The 25,405-nt window shown below is 32.4% G+C and overlaps 1 protein-coding gene across 1 annotated transcript in view; it reads left to right on the forward strand.

The window, feature by feature from the left end:
* LOC126844952 (adenylate cyclase type 3) overlaps positions 1 to 25,405 on the forward strand; it is a 99,889-nt gene that overhangs the window by 49,212 nt on the left and 25,272 nt on the right. The window contains exon 2 of the mRNA XM_050583469.1: positions 21,570 to 21,719. Coding sequence (XP_050439426.1) covers positions 21,570 to 21,719 — 150 coding nt within the window. The remainder of the gene's footprint in view (positions 1 to 21,569; positions 21,720 to 25,405) is intronic.

Consider the following 25,405-nt stretch of genomic DNA (forward strand, 5'->3'; position numbering starts at 1 on the left):
AAGTGAAAATATAGTTGGCAATTTATTTACCTTGTAATATCCCCCTTTTGAAATTAAACTAAACATATACATTTAAAATACACGCTGGCTTTCCTTCTATGGAAACGATACATCGCATCGTAGCCAATGTATATTAAAAACACACAATGAATAAGTTGTTTAGAAAGTTTAATTTAACAGTGTTTTTTTTTTGTATTACTGGGGACAAAGTTAAAATGACAAAATAAATATGTATGTTTAAAAATAATGACTACAGCGTTCAAAGTTTGTTTTGAATATTTGTTAAATAATAATTAATGTACCCGAACACAATACTTTGCTTTTTCCGTTTTAGGACTTGGTTAAAATAAAATATTATGTTCACGCGAGTAGTAAACACTTTTTAATTATTATGATTGTGTTTTTATTTTTTTTCATGATATCTAACTTGAGTGAATTCCCGGTAAATTAAACCGATATTTTCGGAAGTTTTTTTTCAAACGTTTTCTCGCAAATAACCGTACACATATTGAACATAAAAAATACATAGTATGCTTATTGCTTATGTTTATCATTAATGTTTAAATAAAACGATTTTTAAAATTATCCATATGGGTAATGATCCAAAAACCGTTTAGTTTTAGTGCACGATATAATTATAATTTTCTCGTTTACCTAAACGTCATGTATAAAAGTGTGAAAAATATAAAAACAGTGTAGCTGGTTCGGTTTGTACTTGGACTGATTTTCGGTAAACTTTGAATTTTTATAGTTTATTTTTAGATTTGCTTAGCTATGCAACGATTATTGCACACAAACTAATAATATACTGTAATAATATTATAAATAAATATTTTTAAAATTATAATCACAATCATTTTATTATGTCAAACGGCGAACGACAAAATTATATGATGCTATGACGTGAATTTTAAAGTCAAACGCACTCGACTCTGACCAATTTTCCGTCGGTCGGGTAACAACTTGAGGTGGATTTTATTAAGTTTCAGTTCACACCGCATGACTGCTGTTCAGCGATTTTAGTGACACCTTGTCATATCAAAGGGCACGTGCGACTTTGTTTTTCTTCTTTGATTGGAATGCTCGTTAACGAATACTCCATAACGGTATACGGTGCTGGTCATTTAAGCATTAAAACTTTTACCATGTGCTTACTGCTGAGGTGATTTTATAAAATCATATTGGGTCGAACCGTTTTTTAACGAGGCCGCCGAAGTGGAAAAATTGAGTCCATTAATTTTTTCACCCGAATGTTAACGTCTGCAGTGAGATCAGTAATTTTTCCATCAATACATTTTCTTGGTTGCGACCTCTTTCTCTCTTCCTTTACTTTTTTTTATTATCGGTTCCATGATATTTTATTTATCCACCACATCGCCATTTTTACATATTTTAGAAGCAACCCCGTAGTGCCCTTTCTACAATAAAACGATTCACGGCGTTTGGCGAGTATAATAAGTACATTCAAATCAAATTTTTAATAAAACGCTATTCGGACCTCGCCCTACGCGTAAGCCAAACAAATTAAGTGAGCTTACTGTGAGATAGTGTATTATTTTCTATTCCAGTTTCAAAATTAGTGTACTAAGATGGCCGAGGTCGAGGTCGATTTTATTGTTATTCTATTTCTTTGTCAAATGTTGTTGTGTACCTGAAGCTAATAATTTTACTAAATAATAATTTAACATAATGGTAGTATTAAGTGATACCAAAATTAAGATCAATCGGATGAACGTTTTAGATGATTTTAAATATTATCTAAAAAATTGAGATTTGAGACTTTAGTAAATGAAGTCCACGTATGAAAATTTTAGAGTATAGCAAAAACAAAGTTCGTGAATTCCTCTCCCTTTCTTCCATAAGAACAACAAAAATCACATTAAGTGCTATTCTACTAAAAAATGTATTTATTTAAACAATCTATTAACATACATAAAAATAATGGCATATATAAAAAAAAACTATTTGAAAAAAAAATTTCATAAATGGACTACCACCCTTCTTTCCTTGTGCCCTTCATTGTTATTTGTCAAAGGATAGTTTTTAGATAGTCAGCAAATTGTCACGTAGTCTATTATCGAGTTTGACGTCATCATTAAATTGTTTAAAAAAAATAACCGAGTCGAAATCAGTACAGCCGTTCTATCGTAGCAATCGAACATACAAAGGCTAAACTTCATTTATAAGATTGAAAATTATTTTTCGGATTTACTTATCTATAATCTTAGATTATATAAAGTAATTAATAGTTGATCTTAAAAACCAAAAGTTATTATGAAAGTTGAGTTTTCATATTTTTAGAACTTATTAGTATACTCTACAATATTTTTCCTAATAAAATTATAATACAGAGTTATTTTTTTTATCATGAACCACTCAATATCTCATAGGGTTTAATAAGAAATTAATTTTTTTTTTTCATTTTATTTTTATACAATGTGATCTCAGCAAAGGTGGAGTGTAGGATTATTTTTATCTGCGCGAATTTCCCAATAGCATTTCCCTTCCCATCCTAACATTAAAACTCTTATAACTTAAAAAATAGTTATCCGAAACTGGTTATCGACCGGTCAAAATGTGTAGTACATTATTCGCTATTTAAAAAGTTAATAAAATATATACGTTACCATTTAAGTTTCAAAAGTTGCTATAAAAATAACTTAGTTGGGAGGGGTGTAAAAACAAAAAAAATTGTGAAAAATTGAGATCACATTGTATAAAAAAATATGAAAAAAAAAATTTTGAATTTCTTATTGAACCCTATGAGATATTGTTGAGATATTGAGATGAGTGGTTCATGATAAAAAAAATCACCCTGTATAACAAACTATAATTAAATCATCAGTTTAATTGGTTTATTTAATCACTAGTAAAGTGTGTAAGGTTCGAACTTCGAAAGCTATGTGTAATTTAAAGTTGAACGTGAAATTGTTTAAAATGATAATAATAAGTCTAAGAGATCTGTTTAAACAACAAAAAAGGTTTATTTTTTTCGTTAAATCATTTCAATACTTACTTTCTGTTATCATATACATACAAGGTTTTTATAAAATAGCTACAGAAGTATTTATAACGACATCAAAGTACTTAATGTTCCTATATATTTAGGGATAATGTGTATTGTACAGTTTCATAAATAAAAAAACACTATTAGACAAAGTGCGTCGTTTTACTTCACTACCTATTGTTCGGAAAATAATCGGTTGTGATTTGTTTGTAACCAATTGAGACCTTGATTGTATTCTTTTCAACCGGCACAGCCATTTTATTGTTATGTTAAAAAAACGGTCGGTGTCACGGACGAAGAAATTATTTTAATTTCTTTAACGCCAACCCCTTTGAAACGCAGCCGTCTATATTCGCATATTGCATCGATTAACTGCCGAGTTCAGTATAGGTTCAGGTCATTAATCTCTTAGCAAAATGCGTGCAAACTTTCTGTCCACGCGGAATAGCCGACGGCACCGCTAATTCTTGCTCTCTCTCTTTCTCTCTCTGACATCAGTCGTCTTTCTTCGACAACCTTCAATACACAGGGTAATGCGTTCTATGAGCACATTAATCATTATATATATATATATATCATTATATATACTTTATGTTCACTCGGACGCATTGAGTAGGTATACTAGTTTTACTTAATGTCAGGTTATTCGACATTAACACGACAAGTATTGGATACCTTTTAAAATTGATTAAGTAATGCCCATTTAGAATAAAGCGCAGTAAAATTTTCGGTTCCCCGCTTTTAGCTTTGAGGCAGAGCTCAGAAGACAATGTTTTTTTTTACAATGATGTGTTTATTTTATGTTATTATTACCGCTGTTGTTATAGTAAATGCACTGACGTGAAGAAATCCGACCGTGAAATAAAGTTTTCCATAAAAAAATGTACACTGGAGTCTGAATTTGGGGTATTAGTTTTCAAAAAATGCATTGATATTATAATGACATTAAAAGCACATTTAAGACTTTTCTCATTTTTTTTCCAATTTTTAATCTTAAGATGTTATTACACCAATACTTATTTAGATATTGGTCACGCAGATCGTTTTTATGGACTTTAAAGTAAACTTGAAGATTGTAATAATTGTGTACGTTGGTGGAATTTTGAAACTGTATTTATTAACAAAGCCATAACTATTTAAAAGTTAGGCTTTTATTCATGAAATATTCTTTCAATTTATCAGAAATCCGACAGCAACCTTGAAAAAAAAAAAGTTAAGAGTATCTATACTTCATGCAGATACATTATTACATGGATATGTCCTGCAATCTATTATTTCTAATATACTATCTCTAATTCACTATCTCTATTAATTCACCTTCATAATTTTCCTTTATACTCCTTCATAATCATTCTCCATACATCCTCCATAATCCCTCGATAATCATCTTCCATAATCCTTAAATATCCTTATATATACTCAAATATCCTTTTATCTTTTATACTGTGGTTACCAGAAAAGAGTAGATGAATACATGATTGAAATATACAAGGTTATTGCACACACACTCTTTATCAAATATTCGATGTTACAAACAAATATGTCAGCGTAAAGGGAATCAATCAAAACCAAATATATGAGTACACAGTAAACTATAAAGTAATAATAAAGTGTATAGTAAAATTGATATCCTTTTAAGCTGCCATTTTATTTATGAATATAACAATTCGAGACGTGTACAAACCTGTATATTTCAACAAGGGTTGACTGCTACGGTGATACTTCATGTTCAGTTCACAAAGGTTTACTGTAATGGAAGTATATAGTATATAAAATGTTATTTTTGTTGAATACAAACTTTTAAATCATGGAGTGCAAAACGATTGCAACATAAATCATCGACCATTCCAACAGAAAATAAGACATTTATAATGTTTGATTTGGGCCACTATATTTTTGCAAAAAGAATCCAGTACAGTAGGAATGGGGCATAGTGGGGGCCGGAAGCTCGCAGGTTTACAGTAATAATTAAAAAAATTACTTTCAAAGAAACGCTTAGATGCGAATCAGTGGTAAGTATGTTTAAATTTCAATTCGGTTAAGTCCAAACCAAGCACAGTATAAACCAGCAAAGTAAGAAAGTATTAATATGAGGTGCAGTGTTTAAAAATTAGCATCAAAGCTTTTCTTTGAAAGTGAATCTATCACTTTTATTTATCATAATTCCTGTTGACCTGTAACCTCTGCCTCCCCACTATGTTTTGACCCCATTACGCTTCGACTCCATTGTACTGGCTTACTTGGCTAATTCTACTACTACTATACTGGCTAACTACTTCCAAACTAGTGTGGGATATTCTATAGATACAGTACTGCATACTATCCTGGTTTATTAAGTACCCCTTTTTTGTATTCACGTGATCTTAACAGAGATCATGAGTGAGCGTTTGGCGCAAATCTAGGAGGTCGTTACGTGACGCCACTACCGCGGATAGTATAATACTCGCACTTTCACTATACTGGATCACTACTAGTTCCGTTATGCTATTTGATCATATCGGCATCAGTTAAAACAAACACAATACATCAAAGCGATTTTTATTATTCACCGTAGATGTCGTTAAATAAAAACGACCCAACATATTTGGGACACTTGTATCGGGCTGAAATTGAATTCTATGATGACAAAACAACTAAGGACGGAAACGAAAGGTGTCGTCACAAAAGCAGCAGCGACGACAACGACAAAAGTGCCAGCGGTAACTCGGGCAAAGACAAGGACCATAGGACCAGTATGAGCACTAACTAGTTTAATAAATTAGGAATGATCTGCAATTGAAAAAAAAAAGCGCTCACAAGGGATCAGTTTACTTCCCATCTATTATGTGATTGAGAATGACATGACGCCTCACTTACAGAGTTCCCACCCAGGGAATGTGGAATATGTCTAAATAACTTTGACTTTATTTATGTTCTAAAGCTTTATAGATATTTTAATTTTTTCTATAACCCCAAGTTACGATCAATGATTTTTTTATTTTATGCCTTACAGGATGCAGTTCTGTACAGTATGTGCTGTTCTTCTTAGATCATTCTCAATTTATTGAATAAATTGTTGCTCTTACCGGTCCTACGATCCTTGTCTTTGCCGGAGTTACCGCTGGCACCTTTGTCATTGTCGTCGCTGCTGCTATTGTGACGGTAGCTTGTATTTCCACCCTTAGTTGTTTTGTCATCATAGAATTCAATTTTGGCCCGATACAAGTGTTCCAAGTACCGTGGGTCGTTTTTATTTATCGACATCTTAGGTGATTAAGGAAAATCGCTCTGATGTAGTGTGATTTGTTTTCACTGTTGCCGATATGATCAAATAGCATAACGAAATTAGTACTGAACCAATACAGTGAAAGTGCGAGCTTATACTCCCCGTGGCAGTGGCATCCCGCCACCACTCCCTAGATTTACAAACGCTGACTTGTGATCTCTGTTAAGGTCATGCTAATACAACAGGAGTATTCAGTAAACCAGGATAGGACAATGCAAGTATAAGCAGTCACGAGGCAACCTTGACAAGTCGAATGCGTTCAAAATTAACATATGTTTAATTGAATAACGTCGAAAATGTTATAATGTTGTATGGCTTTAGCAGCTCAATTAAATTAAGTGATCTTTTGTAACATAAATTTAATATGCATCGCGTAGTTTTACTATTTACATTTCTAGTGTACACAAAATGCGATTACTTCAAAATCGCATACTATATTATAATATGTCTTTACAATATATTCAAATGAACCGTGGATGATAAGTCAACTTCTTGCGCAACGTTATATAACTATTACAAAATACAAATACAATACTCAAGGAAAAATTATTATTTTTAATGTATCGAAAGTTTCCGGTATTTTTCCTATGACTATTACAAAGTGTTTTACAGTTAGGGTTTTTAAAAGTGATAAAAACTGATTGAATTTATTATTTATTTTTTTTATCCTAGCTTAATATTATCTGGGCAATTATCTGGGATCGCCGCTAGAAGATTCCCTGCGACGTACGACACGGTGCGGTACGCGCAGATGTTTCTAAGAATCGCTCTGCGCTGTACCCTCCTAAGTTCCTATACGTTTGCCTTCGGATGGGGAAGCCCGTGGGCCCACACCGATGCTTCGTATAGGAATATTGAGTGGACGACACTGGCGAGCAGTCTACGTCTTGGCTCGCGGGGGCCGTCGATGTTTGGCATTAACCTAGACAACGACGTGAGCGCGCCCTGCGCCTTAACCGCCGCAGCCTTGATATGTTGCTTGAAGTTAAGCTTGCGATCGGCTAGCATCCCAAGATAACTAATTGTTTCACCTACCTTAACTTCTACGCCATTCAGGACGATACGCGGATCCCTGACCTTGTATCTGCGCCTGATCATCACCGCTTCCGTCTTCTCGACGGCCAGTTGGAGGTCTATCTCGTGGAACTTTGCTGCCACCGCACGCAAAGCCCTGTTTGTTCGATCTTCCGCCTCCTCGACCGTCTTGCCGGAGGCGATGATTAGAGTGTCGTCCGCGAAACCGATTACCGTTGACTGGTCCGGTAAGTCGGCTCGCAGCACCGCGTCATACGTTAGGTTCCACAAGGGTGGACGGACGACCGAACCCTGTGGAACGCCGCACGATACCTCGACGCTGACTTCGCCGCCGTCGGCTTCTGGGCACGCGACCCTGGCTGCTCGCTCCGAGAAATAGGAGCGAAAGATGCGCTGTAAGTACAGCGGCACCTCTCACTCCTGTAAGGCCCGCATGATGTGACGCCAGCCGATCGAGTTAAATGCGTTTTTTACGTCCAAGCTGACAGCCACACATACTTTTTGAGCGTTTATCGCTGTCTGGGCCTCATCTCGGAGAATGCGCACTGCGTCGTCCGTCGACTTCCCCTTCCGGAAGCCGAACTGTCGATCAGAGAGACCACCTTTCTCGTCAAGATGTTTCTCCAATCGGCGGACAAACAGGAGTTCCATTAGTTTCCCCACGTCGTTCAAGAGGCACAAAGGTCGGTACGACGATGGTTCGTACCTAATATTAAGCATTATTACAAGAGTACTGTGACAGTGCCTGGGACTCTTTGCAAAATACCGGATCTTTTTAAAATAATTATGTTTTAATGTATAGTTCATACGCCCACTAGTTATGTATCATTAAGACCTCACACTATTTACAATATTGTAACTTGTATATAAATTTGTATTATCTATGTAATATGTTTAATGTAGGTATTGCGGTTCGAGTTTCTGTTGTATTATTGTTTTTACCGGCACGGACGGCTCTCTCTACCAAGGAAAATAATTTATACCACCATATACGGAGACACATGTGTTTTTGTGCCTGGAACCAACGCATAATTGCCATTTTCTACTCAAAACTAAAATATGTACAAATGCGGCAACACTGACAAGTATTAATATACCCATAATTTATATACCGCGCCGAACCAAAAGAATATTATATCATATGTACGACGTGTTTTGAAAATTGTACTTAAGAACAACACCGGTGACATAGGTACATGTCAAATAGTGACGCTTTTTTGAACAATCATTCGAAATTAGTATCTCACAACGAAAAATTTGTCGAGGAGTATAAAACTACTTTTTGTATGACTATTTATCTATACAAATTTAATTGTATAAATATATTATTACCAATACAAATAACTTACTTTTCCATGTTACTTTGTTATGATGAAAAATAACTCTCAAAGTTAACTTTGGTTAGTAGTAATAATAAGTTCAAAATATTAATAAATCTCCAAAGTAATTTTTAACTAGTAACCTCCGGCCTCCCTGTTAATTTGTCTTATATCAGAATGTCATAACAGATGACTAAAACAGAATCACTTCGTAATAAACAGATTAATGTAGTCTTGTCGTTAAATTGAGTATTAAAATTATATCGTAAGTGTTTGGGCATGCTGAGTGGAAAATTAAATAGTATATCGTGTAGGAGCTGAGGTTAGTGTAGAGGGATTTAGAGTTAAAGGTAAGCTAAAGAGGACATGGGTCAAATTGGATAGTGTAAATAAAGACATATGTATGGAATAAATAAAGAATTGGCGGTATATAGAGTGTGTATAATAATAACGAGGGAGTTTTTCCCTAATAAGACTAAGATGTTTTAATTTTGATTTGTCGCTCTCGCTAAAATAATTGTTTCATACGATACAATACAATCAGGGGAAGTCATGTGATCGACAGTTTCCCCCTCGTTGGTCCTGTGCATAAAAAAAAATACAATACAGTCATTAATGAAAAATATGACAACGCCGACCATGCGCAAAATCATCATTATTATTTTATTCGGTAGTTTTCTCCTACTTTAGAAATAATATACTATCGTCAACACACCTAAATCGATTTTCTCGAGACAATATACCCACTTTTAAAACTATCGAGCCATAATGTTGTAAAGTAAAGGCGAACAAAAATATTAAATAATTCCTGATATTCCTGTTATTATGTGTATTTTACGTATAGGACTATGTGATAGTCGAGTACCGACGTTATGAAATTCGGTTTTTTCATTGAAAACGCTGGCTGTAATACGTTGATTTGATTGCTTGCTTGCCAACACCGACAGGTATTTGGTCATTAAATATTTTTTTTTAATTTAATTAAAAAAGTATAAACATTGACAAATTTGAATAATTGCGTTTGCTCCAGTTTTCAATAGCAAATAAAAAGCGACGCGACACCTGTATTTCACACGCACACAGTTATTATTACTATTCGTTTTTACACTATTAACATTTTATTTTCGTGTACGTGCATTCGACATTTCTCCCGTGTCAATTAAACGAGCTCGTGAATCAGGAAAGTCAATTACTAGTTTGCATTGTTATTTTTTTTTTCAACACGGTTTGTAGGGAAAAAAACATTGGTAAGCTCAATCGATACAGGTTTTTCGCCAGCAATATATCAACACCGTATACGTCACGTTGCATTAGCTGTCGTGTTTCACTCATTGCAAGTCATATTATTAATAACCCGACCGGTCGAAATTGATTAACCGTTCTTTTGATCCCTGGCCCCTAGACAGTGTCGTTAATCGGTCCAAAAATAATAATATTGTGATTTGCCAAACCGCGGTGTGGCACAAAGATAAAACGGCGTTCGCGTTATCTTTGAGTGCATGCCGTTTAGACCACTTGTAAAAACCAAAATTATTATTGTGTAAACACTGCCGAAAATTGATGGGGTGTACTGGTTTAACGACTGGAGTACAAAGTCTATAACATTAGATGAATTTAGTCACCACTGGTCGATTGTCATACCTATACGCCATGTATTATTTTACTTGAACAAAGCACTAATTTTGGGTTAGTGCAAGTCTCCAGCATAGCATTAAAAGTTAACTGTCTAGTATCCTAAAATTCACATCGAACATTTCTAATGAAACTAAACGCGTTTTAATTATATAACAATAACTTCTAAAAGACAAATATCACTTGATACAACTACGTTGACTATTGACTTCATTCTATGTAATCTTATTAATTTGCATCGAAGCGCAATAATCTTAATTTATAATAATTTGTACATAAGGTTTTTTGTCAGAAAATCAAATATCAATTATATTTGTAATAATAAGAATAATAGTATATTTTTAAAAAAAAAGGAATCTAGAACTTGGTTTTTTATAATTAAAAAATATGTTGCAACATCTCTGCTTAATAATTATTTATTTATAAGCTCCATACATAACCTAACCATTGAAGTCTTTTGCCCCTAATGTATTTGTTATTCTATAAGGTCTCTGTTATGTCTTCTTTTGTACAGTTCCAATTAAGTTCAACCACCGTACCGGATAAGCGTAGGTAACTTGAATAAAGGATTTTCTTTTATTCGAAATATTATAAAAGAGGATTTCAAAAGAGGATATTTCATATAAATGATAAAAATGTTTGAAGGCGAATATTGTCATTCACGCGTTAAAGCACCCAAATACTTATATGCGTTTTAAAAATATTCGTTTGAACATTGAAAATGTTCCTGGTGTGTATACAAAGCCAAATGGAAACTGTATAATATCTTATGTATTTTTTAAATTTTACTTTGATATATTATACCGTACAGCGATCGAAACCATCATTATAATTTCCAACAACGTGTTTCACTACCATATCTCTAAATATATACAAGGTAAATATACAAGGTTATTTACTAACTATGAACCCGTCGATATCTCAGATAATTTCAATTTTAATTTATTTTTCAACAATACAATCCCATCTTCTATGTGTCTTATGAACTTTAGCTTTTTGAATTTAGGACGAGAGGAAGAATGCGGTAGAGTAATGCGCGCAGTAAAAATAATACTACACTCCACCTATCTTCCCATTCTAAACTTTGTATTAGTATTAATATTAATTCTATTGAAATATCTAGTTGATATAAAATATTTCAAACTAATTATTTTGAATGTACAAAAACAAACATTTTAAAAAGTAATCCTGTATAGTAGACTATATATATATATATATATATATATATATATATATTATATATGTCAGCTATTGCAATATTTTATAGTTATTGAATATTTTATAATGTACACAAGTATTCTACAGTGTATTCAACAGACATACAAATATTCAAAACCGGTCTGTAAAAAAATGTTTTAAGAAAATCTCATTTATTGAGCTATTTTTCAAAAAGTTTTTATTGCTGGTATGTAATATAGTGGCAATATCATAGAAGTTTTAATGCATTTACTAAAAGGACGTGTCCATTTACTGTTATATTTTAATTAAAAATGTTTTAACCCGATAAATATTGAGTCTGACCGTTTCATCATACATAGCAAAACTTTATATTATGGACATTATTATGATTTATGACGTATTACCCTTTTTAGCCCATTTGCCTTGGCTCATAGAAATATACTATTTGACGAATAAACTCAAAAGATAAAAAATATACTATTTGTTCAATAAATGTTATTATGACGACACTGGAATTCAACTTGGGATTTGCCTTCAATTTTTTTCGTGTCAAGATAATTTGCCGGGCCAGTGAACCGCGGAATTGAAAAAAAAAGTAATATTTATTTGGAACGTTATGAAAACGAAAATGCGACCTGTGCGTGGACTGAAATTTTGTTCTAAAATTAATTAATTAATTATACTTATTTACAGTGTTCAACATAAAACTGAATTATTACACTATAAAATATACTGCGACAAAACGATAATAACTATTTATAGATACTAAAATATTTACGATTTTCTATCGATTGTTTTAAAACTTACGCATTCATTTTTCCTTTAATACAGGGTCTGGCAGAAAGATCTTCCTAATTATTGTTGCTAATAGAAACTAAACGAAATTTGGCAGTCGAAAAAAGAATGTATTAATAAAATCGGTATCTCAACTATTAACCCCTTTCTGCATGAATTAATAATTTTTCTCAAAAAAAAATGTGTATCTAGATTTTGGGTCATAGTTACATGGAAAAATATTTTTAAAAAAATTTGACTATTTTTGACCCTAAAAAAACTTTAATATATATATATATATATGGCATTAAGTTCAATTTCAATATAGCTTATAAACTATTTAAGCTACAAAGATGTATTTACATTTTTTGAAATCTGCAGCAAAAATCTAACTGACTAGTATTTTTTTGTTTGACAATCGGAAAAAGCTCTCAAAACGCTCTCAAATTCTGAAAAAGTCCGAAAGTTGATAACGCCGCATCAAAAAATTGATAAAAGTTTTATTAAATTATAGTACACATATTTACTGATAGATAGCAGTGTCTTAGGTCAAAATTGTTTAGTTTTTCGTGCCAAATTCGGCCACGCATGAAGTAACGTAAACGGATAAATATCAAACGAGATATTTGAAAAAACTAATTTGTGCCATTTATGGGACCTTATGCAGAAAGGGGTTAATAAATCTAAGGTTTATAAGGTAATATTGTACAACCCAGAACAAATTACAGGACTTCATACAACACTACTGTATCATGAATACATGAAGTATCTAGAAGTATTTAGAAAGGTGAACGTTTTGTTGCGACTAAACGAGATGTATAGCGCGATGATAATATACATACATATATACATTTTTTGGCTTACTCTCGAGGGACCGGCTTTTTGTTTTATTATCACATTCACGCCTTCGGTTGGTTTTATGTTTTTCTTTCGGAATACTAAGCAGCTTTTTTTCTATTTTATAAGCGCAAGAATTCTCCGGGGAGACAGTCTTTATCATAAAGATTATCGTTCGATTCAACTGATGAATATTATAATATTATAATATGACTATACATAAAAGTAGAATCATCATTTATTCATAACTGATTTGTATAATTGTGGTTATGAAAGCAACCGTGTGGTTTGGATAAACTAAGGTTAAAAGAAAATAGTATAACCGTAACGTCAGTCTTCATAGTAGTGCGGGCGATGTAAAAGATGATATAGGTACTTGAAATTACGCTTTTGTATACTATTATTATTATTATTTTGCTTGGTTTTCATCTACGTTCCGCATAACTCAAACGTTTTAATAACCGTTTTGGGTGGTCATTATACGCATAGCTTGAATATAATATTCGGTGTGTGTTATAAGGAATGTAATAGTCACATATTAAACAGATTAATAGATTGCCGTCTACAATTTATTTTCAGTTTCGGAGTACATTTTCCTGGAGCTCTTTTGTGAGTTGAGCATTATTATTTCATCAAACCTCGATGTTTCAGATATTTTTGACAAATTATATTATACTTAGAAGGTCACTTAAAATTATTAAACGTAGTACAATAGTTGTACAAAGAACGGGACATGGGAAAATTGATTGAGTTTTGAAATACGTATAAGGGCTATAAACTGATCGAGTCTATAGTAGAGCTTGGCGGCTATTTATTATCTTTAGTATCGACAGGTATTGTGTTTAAACGAATTTCGTTTGAAACCAAAACAAAACTTAATTCTAATGTTTATAGTTATAAATAATGGAACATTTCAAGGAAACTAAAAAAATATCACGCCAGGAACGTCCGACAGAGATCGATAGGGTTGTCTTAGCATGCGGTGTAACTTATAGGTTATCAACTTAAAGGATACAAGGGAAAAAGTGCAGCGTGTTTAATCATGTGAGAACATTTCAGGTGAACCCGTAAAATAATATCAAATAGTTTTCTTATAGACCATTTGACAACGGGAATATTAGGCGTTCTTCATTTTTTAAGGTTTTCGTTTAACAATACGTTTTCTCACCGAATAAAATTATTTTCCAGTTAGGGAAGTGTTTGCTATAGGATAAATACAAATTCGTTGCTAAAGTTTCCCGTTTTGATAAAACGATTACAGCAATTTCGGTATTGTAGTTTAAAGCTGATGAGCACATCCGCGTGTGGACGGAAGAACCTAGTCACGTGAGTAGTTATTATAGTTATGTAGAAGGAGATAGATGTACATTAGCATACTTGACATACTAGGTAGACCACTACCATTATTGATTTAAGTTAATTTTTTGTTACAACAGTGTGTTCAAAAGTACGTGTTAGTTATAAACAAATGAAATCTTTAGGTTTTAATGCTGAACTATTTAGTAGTATTTTTAAATCAAAATTGTCACGAAAATGATTTATAATGTTTATTATTCGTTTTACACTTTTGGTAAATTATGATTTTTTGTAATATATAACCAAACATACTTTAATTATATATTACAAATTGAAATTGTTATCTTTGGTATTTGTTCATCTCTTGAGATATAAGTACCTATTCTTATAAAGTCATTAGGTTTGTAATTTGTTATATATTGCGAGGCTTTCCGAACCGGACACAGACGAATGTCGATTATCAGTGTCATGGAGCTACGCCCTTCGGTTAATTAATTAAATAGAAGTCCGACTAGCCGGGAAATGCTAATCAGAGTACACACCGAGTGTATAACTGAAGAAATGAAATGTAAATGCTAATCTCATAATGTCTCCTCGTAATCTCTGCATAAATTAACCTTTAAGTTTTTAATCGGGTATTATTTGTCGGCTGTGGCAACATTGTTTTTAAAAGTAAAAAGAGAAACGAAAAAAAAAATGTTATTATTAACTTTTTTTATTGTTGTTGATTAAGCCGACACACTTCAAGGGCAGATGCGCAAACCCGATTAACCACTGGGGTCAGTGAAATAGTTTTAACAGTTTGTTTTCCTTTTGACAGACAACTATTCAGCACGTCTTGTATTACCGTGTAATATCGGCGAGTAACATGTCTTAATCTAGTACACTTACAGGGCGAAAGCTGACTTTTGCAAATCTAGATGGATGAACCCTCGTTATAAATTATAGAACAGTTATAAACTAACCTAACCGGTTGATCCAAACGGCCAAAGTTTCCCAATTGGACTGCGATTGTCTAATGGCTTAGTACACCGTGCAATAATGATAGTTTAAGTGATACAATACATTGCACAGGGGGAGCGGTAGTTGAAGTAACGCGTAAATAAACTTAACACTGTGTTGCAACTCCGATAGCTTGGACAATAGTCAATTTTCAAAACGAAACCCGAAACGGAACGAATGGCAAAAGTTAGAAAGAAAAAAACCTGCTTTAATAGCGCCGAACCGACGTCGGTACCCGTCTAATGAACTCGGTACAATTGACCGTATCGAATCATTCATTAAGCTTGAACACAGTAGCTTAACGTTACTTAAATACATTATTATATAGTTTGTTATTTGTCTGGTTGTAGCTATTTAACAGGTTTCAGCCGGGTTTTCGAAGGGTAACTGCAGCGAACGGAAGCAAGTGTTTGTACGTTTTAAGTGTTTATCAATCCATAAGTACAACTCAAAGAGAACAGAAATTCATTTGGCATGGTTCTCAGTGAAAATTATTAGTATCTTACATCTTTAAATGTTTTGGATAGCCAACGGTTTGCACGTGCTCTGTGCTGATATAAATGGTTTAGTCATACTCCTCCCAAGTGTATGAAATTAATTGAAATGAATAGCTTGCAAACTAGATAGAATTTGGTAATGACAGATATAAAAATGGTTTAAGAAAAACGTATGATGCCAAGTTGTTTCTGTAACAAAGAGAAAAAAAGGAAAAACGCAAAGTAGATAAATTGTGCATTTTGAAGGAGTCAATTAAAAAAACTAGATCAAATAAGTGTGATCTGGGTCTAATAAAATTAGGGTATAGGTAGACTGAAGAATAGTGTAAATATTGTTAATGGTATATAAAAGATATAGTGGCTTTTGTCACTTACATGTGTACAAAGAATCAAAGAAAAAGGGATAGAGGTAATATGGTTCTGTTTTGCAAATTATTATTGACAAAACCCGGTCAGGATATTTGGACTTTATCGAATTATGGAAAACACTATTTTTGCAATGCAAATTCTATGTCAACCAATGTAAGTTAGTTTTAACAGTACTTTTAGCTGTCGCCTGTTTCCATGAATTTAAACTTCCATAACGAGATGGCATAAAATCAACAATACCCAACTCTCGAGTGGGTTATCCAAATTCAAAAGTCAAATGGAAGCTTATCGACATAACTATGAATATAAACAAAGCATTAAATATATTTATCATAAATTTTGCTTAAACAGACAAAATAACTCTGTCTCTCTAAGTGATAAAGTGCAATCAGCCTAGTTGCACATTATCATGTGATAATTCAATCTTCAGTTTTTTTTTTAATGAAACTTTGCTTTAATATGCATGTTTGAGTTTATGCAAACGATGACAAATAAAATAGGTAAATTCCAAATACACAGAGATCTCCCGTAAAAATACATGAATAATTTTTACACTGTTTCCATTAATAACGACTTGCTCATAAAGCACAATAATATGTGTATTCATCCGAATTTTAATTGGGTTTATATAAAAGCTATTTTAAATTATCAATGATAGAAATGTACAACAAACTGTTTTTAAAAAACTTCTCATTTGAGTTTTACTCAATAGCCATAAACTAAGGTCATATAAAATAAAGTTATTCCTAAGTTATAAGTTTTGTTTTAATATATTATATTTTCCCTCGCAGTGTGAGGTATTTGTACAACGCCCCGACAAAGAATAGTTAAAAAAGTTATATATTATTGTTATTTGCTCATTAACATATTTAAACATTCTTCTGTTTATTTGCAAGCAAAATTTATCACGAGAGCTACATCCCTTTTAAATATTTTACCGTAGTCGCACCAAAGCATATCATTACTGAAAATGTTAAAATCACTATAAAAAAAAGTAACGATGATAGTTAATAAAAAAAAAAAAAAGGTAAACCTTCATATTTAATAAAATATATTCGTGTAATAACTATAAAATCATTTTTTTGTATCGGTCTCTTGAATTGAGCATATAAATAGACTTGTCGTATAAATCAATACCTATACATCAGACGAAACTTTTACGGCTGTGTTACGTTTTACGGTCATCGTTGTACATGCATGTATGCAGCTCGTTGACCGCACTGGAAATTCTATATTTATGACCTCGTATAGTTATTTCATCATTAACTTTAATTTTGTAGTACTTACTACTGCGACGGAAAAAAACATTTTATTTCTCTAGTAGTTTTTAATGATTCAGGCATAAGTCGATTGAACTTAGCCGTAAGTTTTTTGGATAAAATATATAAAACCACACAGTATTTAAGTCCAAAACGTTGACGTCCATCTAGGTATACAGAATTCAATCATACATCGAAACGATTTACTTATAAGGGAAGGAAACACATTGGATCACGAACATAACGTCTTATAATCAGCTAATTTTCTGTCTCTTATCAATTATCTCTTTTCAGCTAATTATTTTGTCACTCATCTCTTATTAGCTGATTCTCTTGTCAATTAACTTTTTGTCCATATCCAGAAATTATCGAATTACCCCTATATCATCCTATCCACATGCATTACTATTTCATCCTTGCCCAACCCTTCATAGCCACATCCTTTGTGTCACAAAAGCGGCTCACAAAAAATGAGTCATGTTCATGTCAAACTATGCATCTTAATAGTTTATACTATGGAATAAGAGTGACATTGAATAGAACATACAAATCGTGTAGCGGTAAGCCATTCGTGCCCGCGTAAAGGCACATTGAACGGCACGTTAAAAATGTTAGATTTTCCGTGTTGAGCCTTATCTGTTTGATTGGGTACAGGCTTCATTATTGCAAACAAAAAAATGACAATATTATTATTACAATCTAACAATTATGACTTGATGAATGAAACGACGTTACGGTTAATACATGCATTTAAAGTATGTAAAGTGTAGTAATAACTAATAAATCATTCGGTAAGTATTTGAATTTAGAAAATGACTATTATTTACATATTGTTTGTTGTTAATCAAAAAAATAAAAACAAAAATACCTACAAGTTGTTTTTAATCCTCCAACTTTTGATCACATAATAGGTATAAAATTATAATCCCGTATATAGCAATGTAAGATGGGCTTTTAAAATTGTAATTCAAGCATTTATCTTAGTTAACACTATACATATTCATCGAGTAATAAAGACCCACTTGATGTAACAAGTTTAAAATTAAGTTAACCAATCTTACTGAAATTGTTTTTTACACTATGTCCCCTTTAAGCATTTTTTATGAGCAATAACTAAATATATAATAATCAATGCGTATTTTATTAAATTGAAATTTCAATAATTATTAAATAACAATTAAATTTAATAATAATTCAAAAAGTGGTAGTTTTTTTATTTTTGAATAAAAATAAATAACAACATTTATAAATCAAGTGTAGTACATGGACTTAATTTCTAACGCAATGCTTGCTGTTGGAGAGACTTTTCTATTCCTATTTACATAGTTTTTGATAACTTGAAAATCGATATCGCGTCTATGATTTTGTGCAGTGAGTCTAGTTTTTAAAATAAAAACTTTTATACTATGATAAAATATCGAGTTAATTCATATTAAAGTTGTTTTTAATTATTCTCTAAAAATAATATAATCTTTAATATTTGTACATAGCTACAAATAATTATTGATAAATTCCGAATTTGGTAGATTGAAATAATTTTCGTGTTATCCTTTTTTTTTACTATTTTCAACTTGGTATACGAGACACACATTATAGTGTAATTTTATGAAAGACGGATTGAGAGACTAATCTTTTCATGGGCACTGAAATTGGACGGCGGACATTTATAGAAGTCAGACCTACATTTAATCCTCTAAGCCTGGGTTCATACAGGTACTACATACTTTACTTTATTTTTAATTTAGTAGGTTTAACCGCTACTAAACCGTTCAAATTACATTCCATTCTAAATTGCCAACGTTATCCCATATTATAAAGGAGTCAAATTCGGATGAGTTTACTTTTTAAATCTGGAACTTTGCGTAATACTGTGCCTATATAATTGGTCTTTTTCAAACTGTACGTTACAAAAGCTTCTGTTAGACATCACTAAAAATGACCTCTAGACGAAATCACTGCCTTTTTAGTTATCAGTAAAATGTTGTAGGTAATTCTCATATAAATTTCCTAACCGGTATAATTAAGATTTCAGATTAATTGATCAGGTCTGTGGACTTGGAGTGATATATTCCTCTTTTTAGGTTCTTCTAAAGGGGGTCGTGATGAAAACTCGGCTTAAAATAATTGTTGATTCTATTTATTTTCACTTGAAAATAATAAAACACCACAATTATTTTGTATGCTATTTCCCTCAAGACACATAAATTAAAATTGTAATGTTTTTGCTTATTTTTATACACTAATATATCGACTGCAAGGTTTTGCCTTATTATCACCATGCATATTTTGGATGAAAAAAGTATAAAATAATCAAATTTATAACCTTTTAATATATAAAATATATGTTATGTAAATGATCTCGTAAATTAAAAATTCGTTTTTTTGAGAATGGTCAAAAATGATTACAACCACTTTTTTCTTGTGCCAAAACTCGGGCCAAGGGGGGAGGGGCGTTCACTCCATCGCCCCCCCCCTTCAAATCCGCCACTGGGGGAGGGGAATTTGTTAATCTAAAACCATATCCACGTGCAGCGGAGAAAATGTGCGATTCGTTCAAAAGTGGTTCGCTCGTGGCATGTGACAAAGTGACTAGATAGCGGTGAGGAATAAAGTGTTGTACTATCATATACAGTGGCAGTTATTCTGACCCCGTAGCTATATATTTTCCTACCCCCATCGCATTGCCCAGTCGGCGTTTTGTACAACAAAAGAAACGGCTCCTCGTAAATCGTCGCCGACAACCGGTCGGATGCTATAACTCGGTTGAACAAAACGGCTACGGTCTATTGTTTTATTTTACTTTTTTATTATTATTTTTCATTCGTAATCCACCGTGAAATGAAAAACGCAGTCTTACACGGTTCCATGAACGCACGTATGCAATATTCCATTACACCACTTTATTATAGCCGTATCGCCCGAAACAGTTTCGAGATGTACCCGACTGCTTTTATGTAAACGGCATGTGCATAATAATATATAGTCTCTCGTTGATTATCATGTTTTAATATTATTATTATGATTATAAAATCTTTAATCCTAATCATAAGCCATCTTTGCTTGTGTAAAATTACTGCATTTGGGTTTCAGATTAGTACACCGGGTGATTCTTTTAACGCCCTACACTATTTTACTCATAAAGTAATTTCAATTTTGTAGTGTTTCTTTTTTATTTATGTTATAGTACAATATGTCTAATATAAATAAATGTAATATAAATATGTCTAATATAACATAAATAAAAATAACATTAAAATTTTAATATTTTTTAGCCCTTGCTAGAGCTAAAGTTTTCAGAAAATTATTCTTAAGGGACCTGTGTGTGACTCACTTGATTAGGCTAAACACATGCATTACGAAAAAAACTTTCACGTCTCGTAGAGAAGTCCGATTACAATATATATATATTTTTTTTTTATTAGAAAGAGGAAGCATTCCTACAGAGTGCTTTGAACTTAGATTTTCAAATTTCTATTCTTAAACGCTATAATAAAAGTTTAAATATGTCCAAGTTTCACAAGTTTTACACTTATTTTTTTTCCTTGGTTTTCAGTAACTTTCCTGAGACAAGTTACTGGGAAGGAAGTCTTCCTTTTTCTAAGAACAATTTAATAATTGTAATCCAACTATTCTACGAGGTATGAGCATTTTTTCGGTAACCCATGTTTTTAACTTAATAATTTAAGTAACGAAAAGACTAGTTTAAAAATTGTATCTAATAGGTAATACAAATAACGCAACAAATAAATAAATATAACCGAAATCCAAAAATTTGCTTAGCAATTTTTATGAGCAAGGCCCTTAATTAAAAAAATTAATAAAATATATACGTTACCATTTAAGTTTCAAAAGTTGATAAAGCTCTAGAAAATAATGAAAAAGATAAAAATTTGAATATTGCCTCAAATAGTAATATAGCATGAATAAAAATGTTTTCAAAAAAAGCACTAAAAAATTGCAATTATTTTAAGAGTCAACTAGTGTAGGTCGTTACAATAATCACCCGGTAGTACGTTATTAAATAAGCGAAGGATAAAAATAATTTAATTGTATCGTATTACCCGTATTTAATTTTGTATTTATTTTATTTGTTTTTAGTTGGCGACAAACAGCGTGCTCTTGTTGGCATCAAACTGTTTGGGGCTGCTATCCTATTTTCTGGCTGACAAACAACAGCGGACTGCGTTTCTCGAAACTCGTCAATGTCTCGAAATGAAAATGGTCATTGAAGAACAATCAGCCGAACAGGTAATACGATTTACATTTATAAGTTTTTATTATTGAGAACGCGCGGGAGCTGAGGAGGTACTCTTTTCAATAAGAAATGTATGCTTCAAATAAAATATCCTTAAAGCGTAGGTTGAAAAAGATCTATAGAGTAGCTAAATTTATAATTTGCCACTTGGCAACGTTTTGTAAAACCAGTTTGATAGCAGTCATTTATATATTTGATGCCAGTAGCGCAGCACTCTTCCGATTTGAATGTGACACGCTAATTGTTGACTACTTAAATCCGAAATAACTATTCCTTTCTCAAATTAAACTTTTGGATACGATACTGTTTCGTTGGTACCGAGTACTGTAACAAATATACATTAAATTTAAAGGACATCCGGAATTTCATTGACTGATTGTAATTTTTAAATATTTATTATCTGTAATCAGATTAGATGATAGTTACTGCAAAATGTCGTAATTAATCGTCCAGAAATTTAATTTTTATATACTATGTGTATTGTCAAATTATGAAAAAGAGGATAGGAAAAAAAGTGTCGGATTCTTACTGTGTACCGGATGATTTTTTTAGCGCCCTACACTAGTACCCTTTTAAAATAATTTAAATGTTTTAGTAATACTTTTTTAATACATTTTTGTTTATGTTTAGACAATATTCAAATTTTTACCTTTTTTAGTATTTTCTAAGTTGCGTTTTGTTTATCGAACGAGTAACACGTAGTACCTCTTTCAAGTAGCGAATTTACGCGTTGTCTTTAATACATATTGTATCATGAAAAATATTTTCGCTAAATACGGAAGAGTGTTAAGTGTTTTACATAAACCAACTAGGTCACGCGCAAGCGGTGCGACGGCATGTACATCGTTTACCATGAATTATACTAATCAACCGGGCGCAAAATCAAATTGTTATTGATTCAAGCAATTATAAATAGCATACAAAATGAAAATTTCTTAATGACAATTTTTTTAAAAAAAGGGCGTTAGATCTACAAGCGAATATCGCACGATTGCAGAGCCAATAAAAACTATAGTCTTACACAGTTACAACGGGTTCTAGCTCAGGCCTTAGGTGTTTGTTTTAGCCCACCGAATAAATGCGTAAAATTGCGCGAAAACATTTCTGTCGGAACTGTGCCTAAAATATATAAACCACCACCGATTACGGCATGTGGTGTTCAAAATATACAACATTTAATTCGTTTTTTAACACGCGAAGAAACTGCTAGCCACGGCATAAAAATCCAAACAGCTGATGAACACCAATTATTTAGACATACTCAATTTTGTTTTCGTCTAAAATGTTTAATGTAGGTATGTCTAAATTGGTGTTCATCACCAGATAGGTACCAGCTAAAAACGGAAAAAAAATGTCATGTTGTATTACGAGGTTTGCATCCAGATACTAATATTTGTGAGATGAAAGAGACTTTGCTGTCTTAGGTCATTTTGGAATCGAGGTTTTGAATACCCAAATGAAAAAAAAACAGCGAAGGAAGTATACAAAATTACCTTTGTTCTTTGTGGACTTAGATCCGCGAGCAAATAACAAAGATATCTACGTCGTAGACAGTCTGTACTACCACAAAATCAAAGTGAAACCTCAAAAAAAAAAAAGTGCCACAATGAAAAATTGTCAATTCTTTTTACGTACACACAACTTTTGTCATAGAGAAACTGTTTGTGTCAAATGTGGCGAATATCATAGAACAGAAATCGGTTTAAAGCCAAAGAAATCAAAAGCCACATTGTACAGAAGCTCACACAGCCAACTGGAAGGGTGGCTTTGCTTACGAAAAGGCTGAAGAACGAAGATATCTAATGAAGACAACTGCGGTATAGCGTATTCAGCAAAGGAAAGTAAACCGAGGAACCACAAATAACACCTATGCGCATGAGACAGGTTCATTGCTGGTGGTGACTACAAAGCCCAGCACTCTCACTGAGGATCAAGACTGATCACTTCGAAAGGTCGTGATCTACTAAAAGTAGCTAACACTATAAACGCGGAAATGATTTCAACCAAAGAACCAAACTACTGGCCAACCGATTCTAAGAAAATCCCCGACCTGCTTGACTTCTTCGTAATTAAAGGCATCTCCTCTAATTATGTTGAAGCTGAAGGACTAACAGAGCTAACGTCCGACCACATCCCTGTGTTATTATCGTTAAGCTCAAATGTCATTATGAAAAAACGAAAATATTTTCTAACAAACAAATACACAGACTGGGACCTGTTTAGAAATACTCTGGAAGAAGCTATCACTCTTTCTGTGCGGTTAAAGTCGTCGACAGACATTGAAATAAATAGTAGTACATAAACTGACTAATGACATTGTTGAAGCGGCAAAAACGGCAACACCTGAAGCTGAAAAAGGCAACGACCGCGAGTTCACCTACCCAAAGAAATCAGAGAGCTTGTTCAACAAAAGTGGCGAGCAAGACGAATTTGGCACAGAACTCGGCACCCATCCGATAAAACCGAATGGAACCGATTCAGCAAATTCCTACACGATAAAATCAAAGAAGTAAAAAGAGAAATATTTTTATTAGTATATTAATTAATTTCATTAGTTATTTTGGTATATTAGTTTAACTTCATTAAATTAGTTTGTAGGTCTTAAAATAATTAGGCGTGAGACAAAAACCGACAAGTACATCTGATTTGTTCAGCGAGTATGATGAGCATAAAATGAAAAAACTTACTATTAAATTAAAAATAATACAAGTCCAAATCTAACTGTAAGTAATCCAATAAACTTTAAAATACTGTCAGCTAGCTCGTATAAAACTGTAGCAAACTGTTAATGAATATAATTTAAATATTGTATACTCCGTAGGCTTTATAATTTTACTACTAACACCTCATTGGAGTTCGTAGTAAGGCGCAAAATGTATGCAAAATAGGTACATAATTGCGTTCATAATAAACCGTGTGCCTATACTTTTGTGGCCGGTCGCCAAACATAAATTAAAAAAAGGAAATAAGATTTACTTTTATATGTTAAGTATTTTAATGTTAAATACGTATACCTAAACTTGAACATAATACAAATATTACACTAAACAATAACTTAGTAACCATATAAGTAATTTGAATTGTTAACAATTCGTTTGCTTTTCAATTTTACCCTAGAATATTCCTATTGAAACCACTTTACCCCATCTTTCATGTTATGGGGAATTGTGCTAACAATCCGGAGACTAATAGTGCTCTATAATGATCTGTGTATAAATGGCTGAATAATTGTTCAAAAGAATCAAATTATACTTTCCAAGCGGAGTGCTTTGAGGGTTAGATGATTTAAATATTTCATATTTCTCATGCGCATGTATTTAGCGCTTCCATTAAAGAACCAGCGGTAAGTAATATTATTATGGAAATAAGGCATTCCTGCGATGAGGTTTCCAATTTTAAAATGGCTTACAATAATTATCTGCTATCTTCTATTACCAATACTTTATGTTTGGCGAATTCGAATTACAAATAACACATAGATAAGCGTACTGTATTACCCCATAAATTATTTCAATAGTCTTTATTGACGCATGAAAAGGGTTTATAAATTATTACTAAAATATTTTCCATAATACAGCTTTATAGAATTATATTATAGCTTCTTTTTCCGCATGTTGGTTGATAATTATCGCACAGTATTATATTGATTCAAATTTACAAAATGTTTAATATTGCCTTT

Source organism: Adelges cooleyi, unplaced genomic scaffold, assembly GCF_023614345.1.
Source record: "Adelges cooleyi isolate 19-005CV unplaced genomic scaffold, UGA_ACOO_1.1 ACOO_flye_CR_arks_rails_tigmint_CR_PRNA_651, whole genome shotgun sequence".
Taxonomy (NCBI): Eukaryota; Metazoa; Arthropoda; class Insecta; order Hemiptera; family Adelgidae; genus Adelges; species Adelges cooleyi.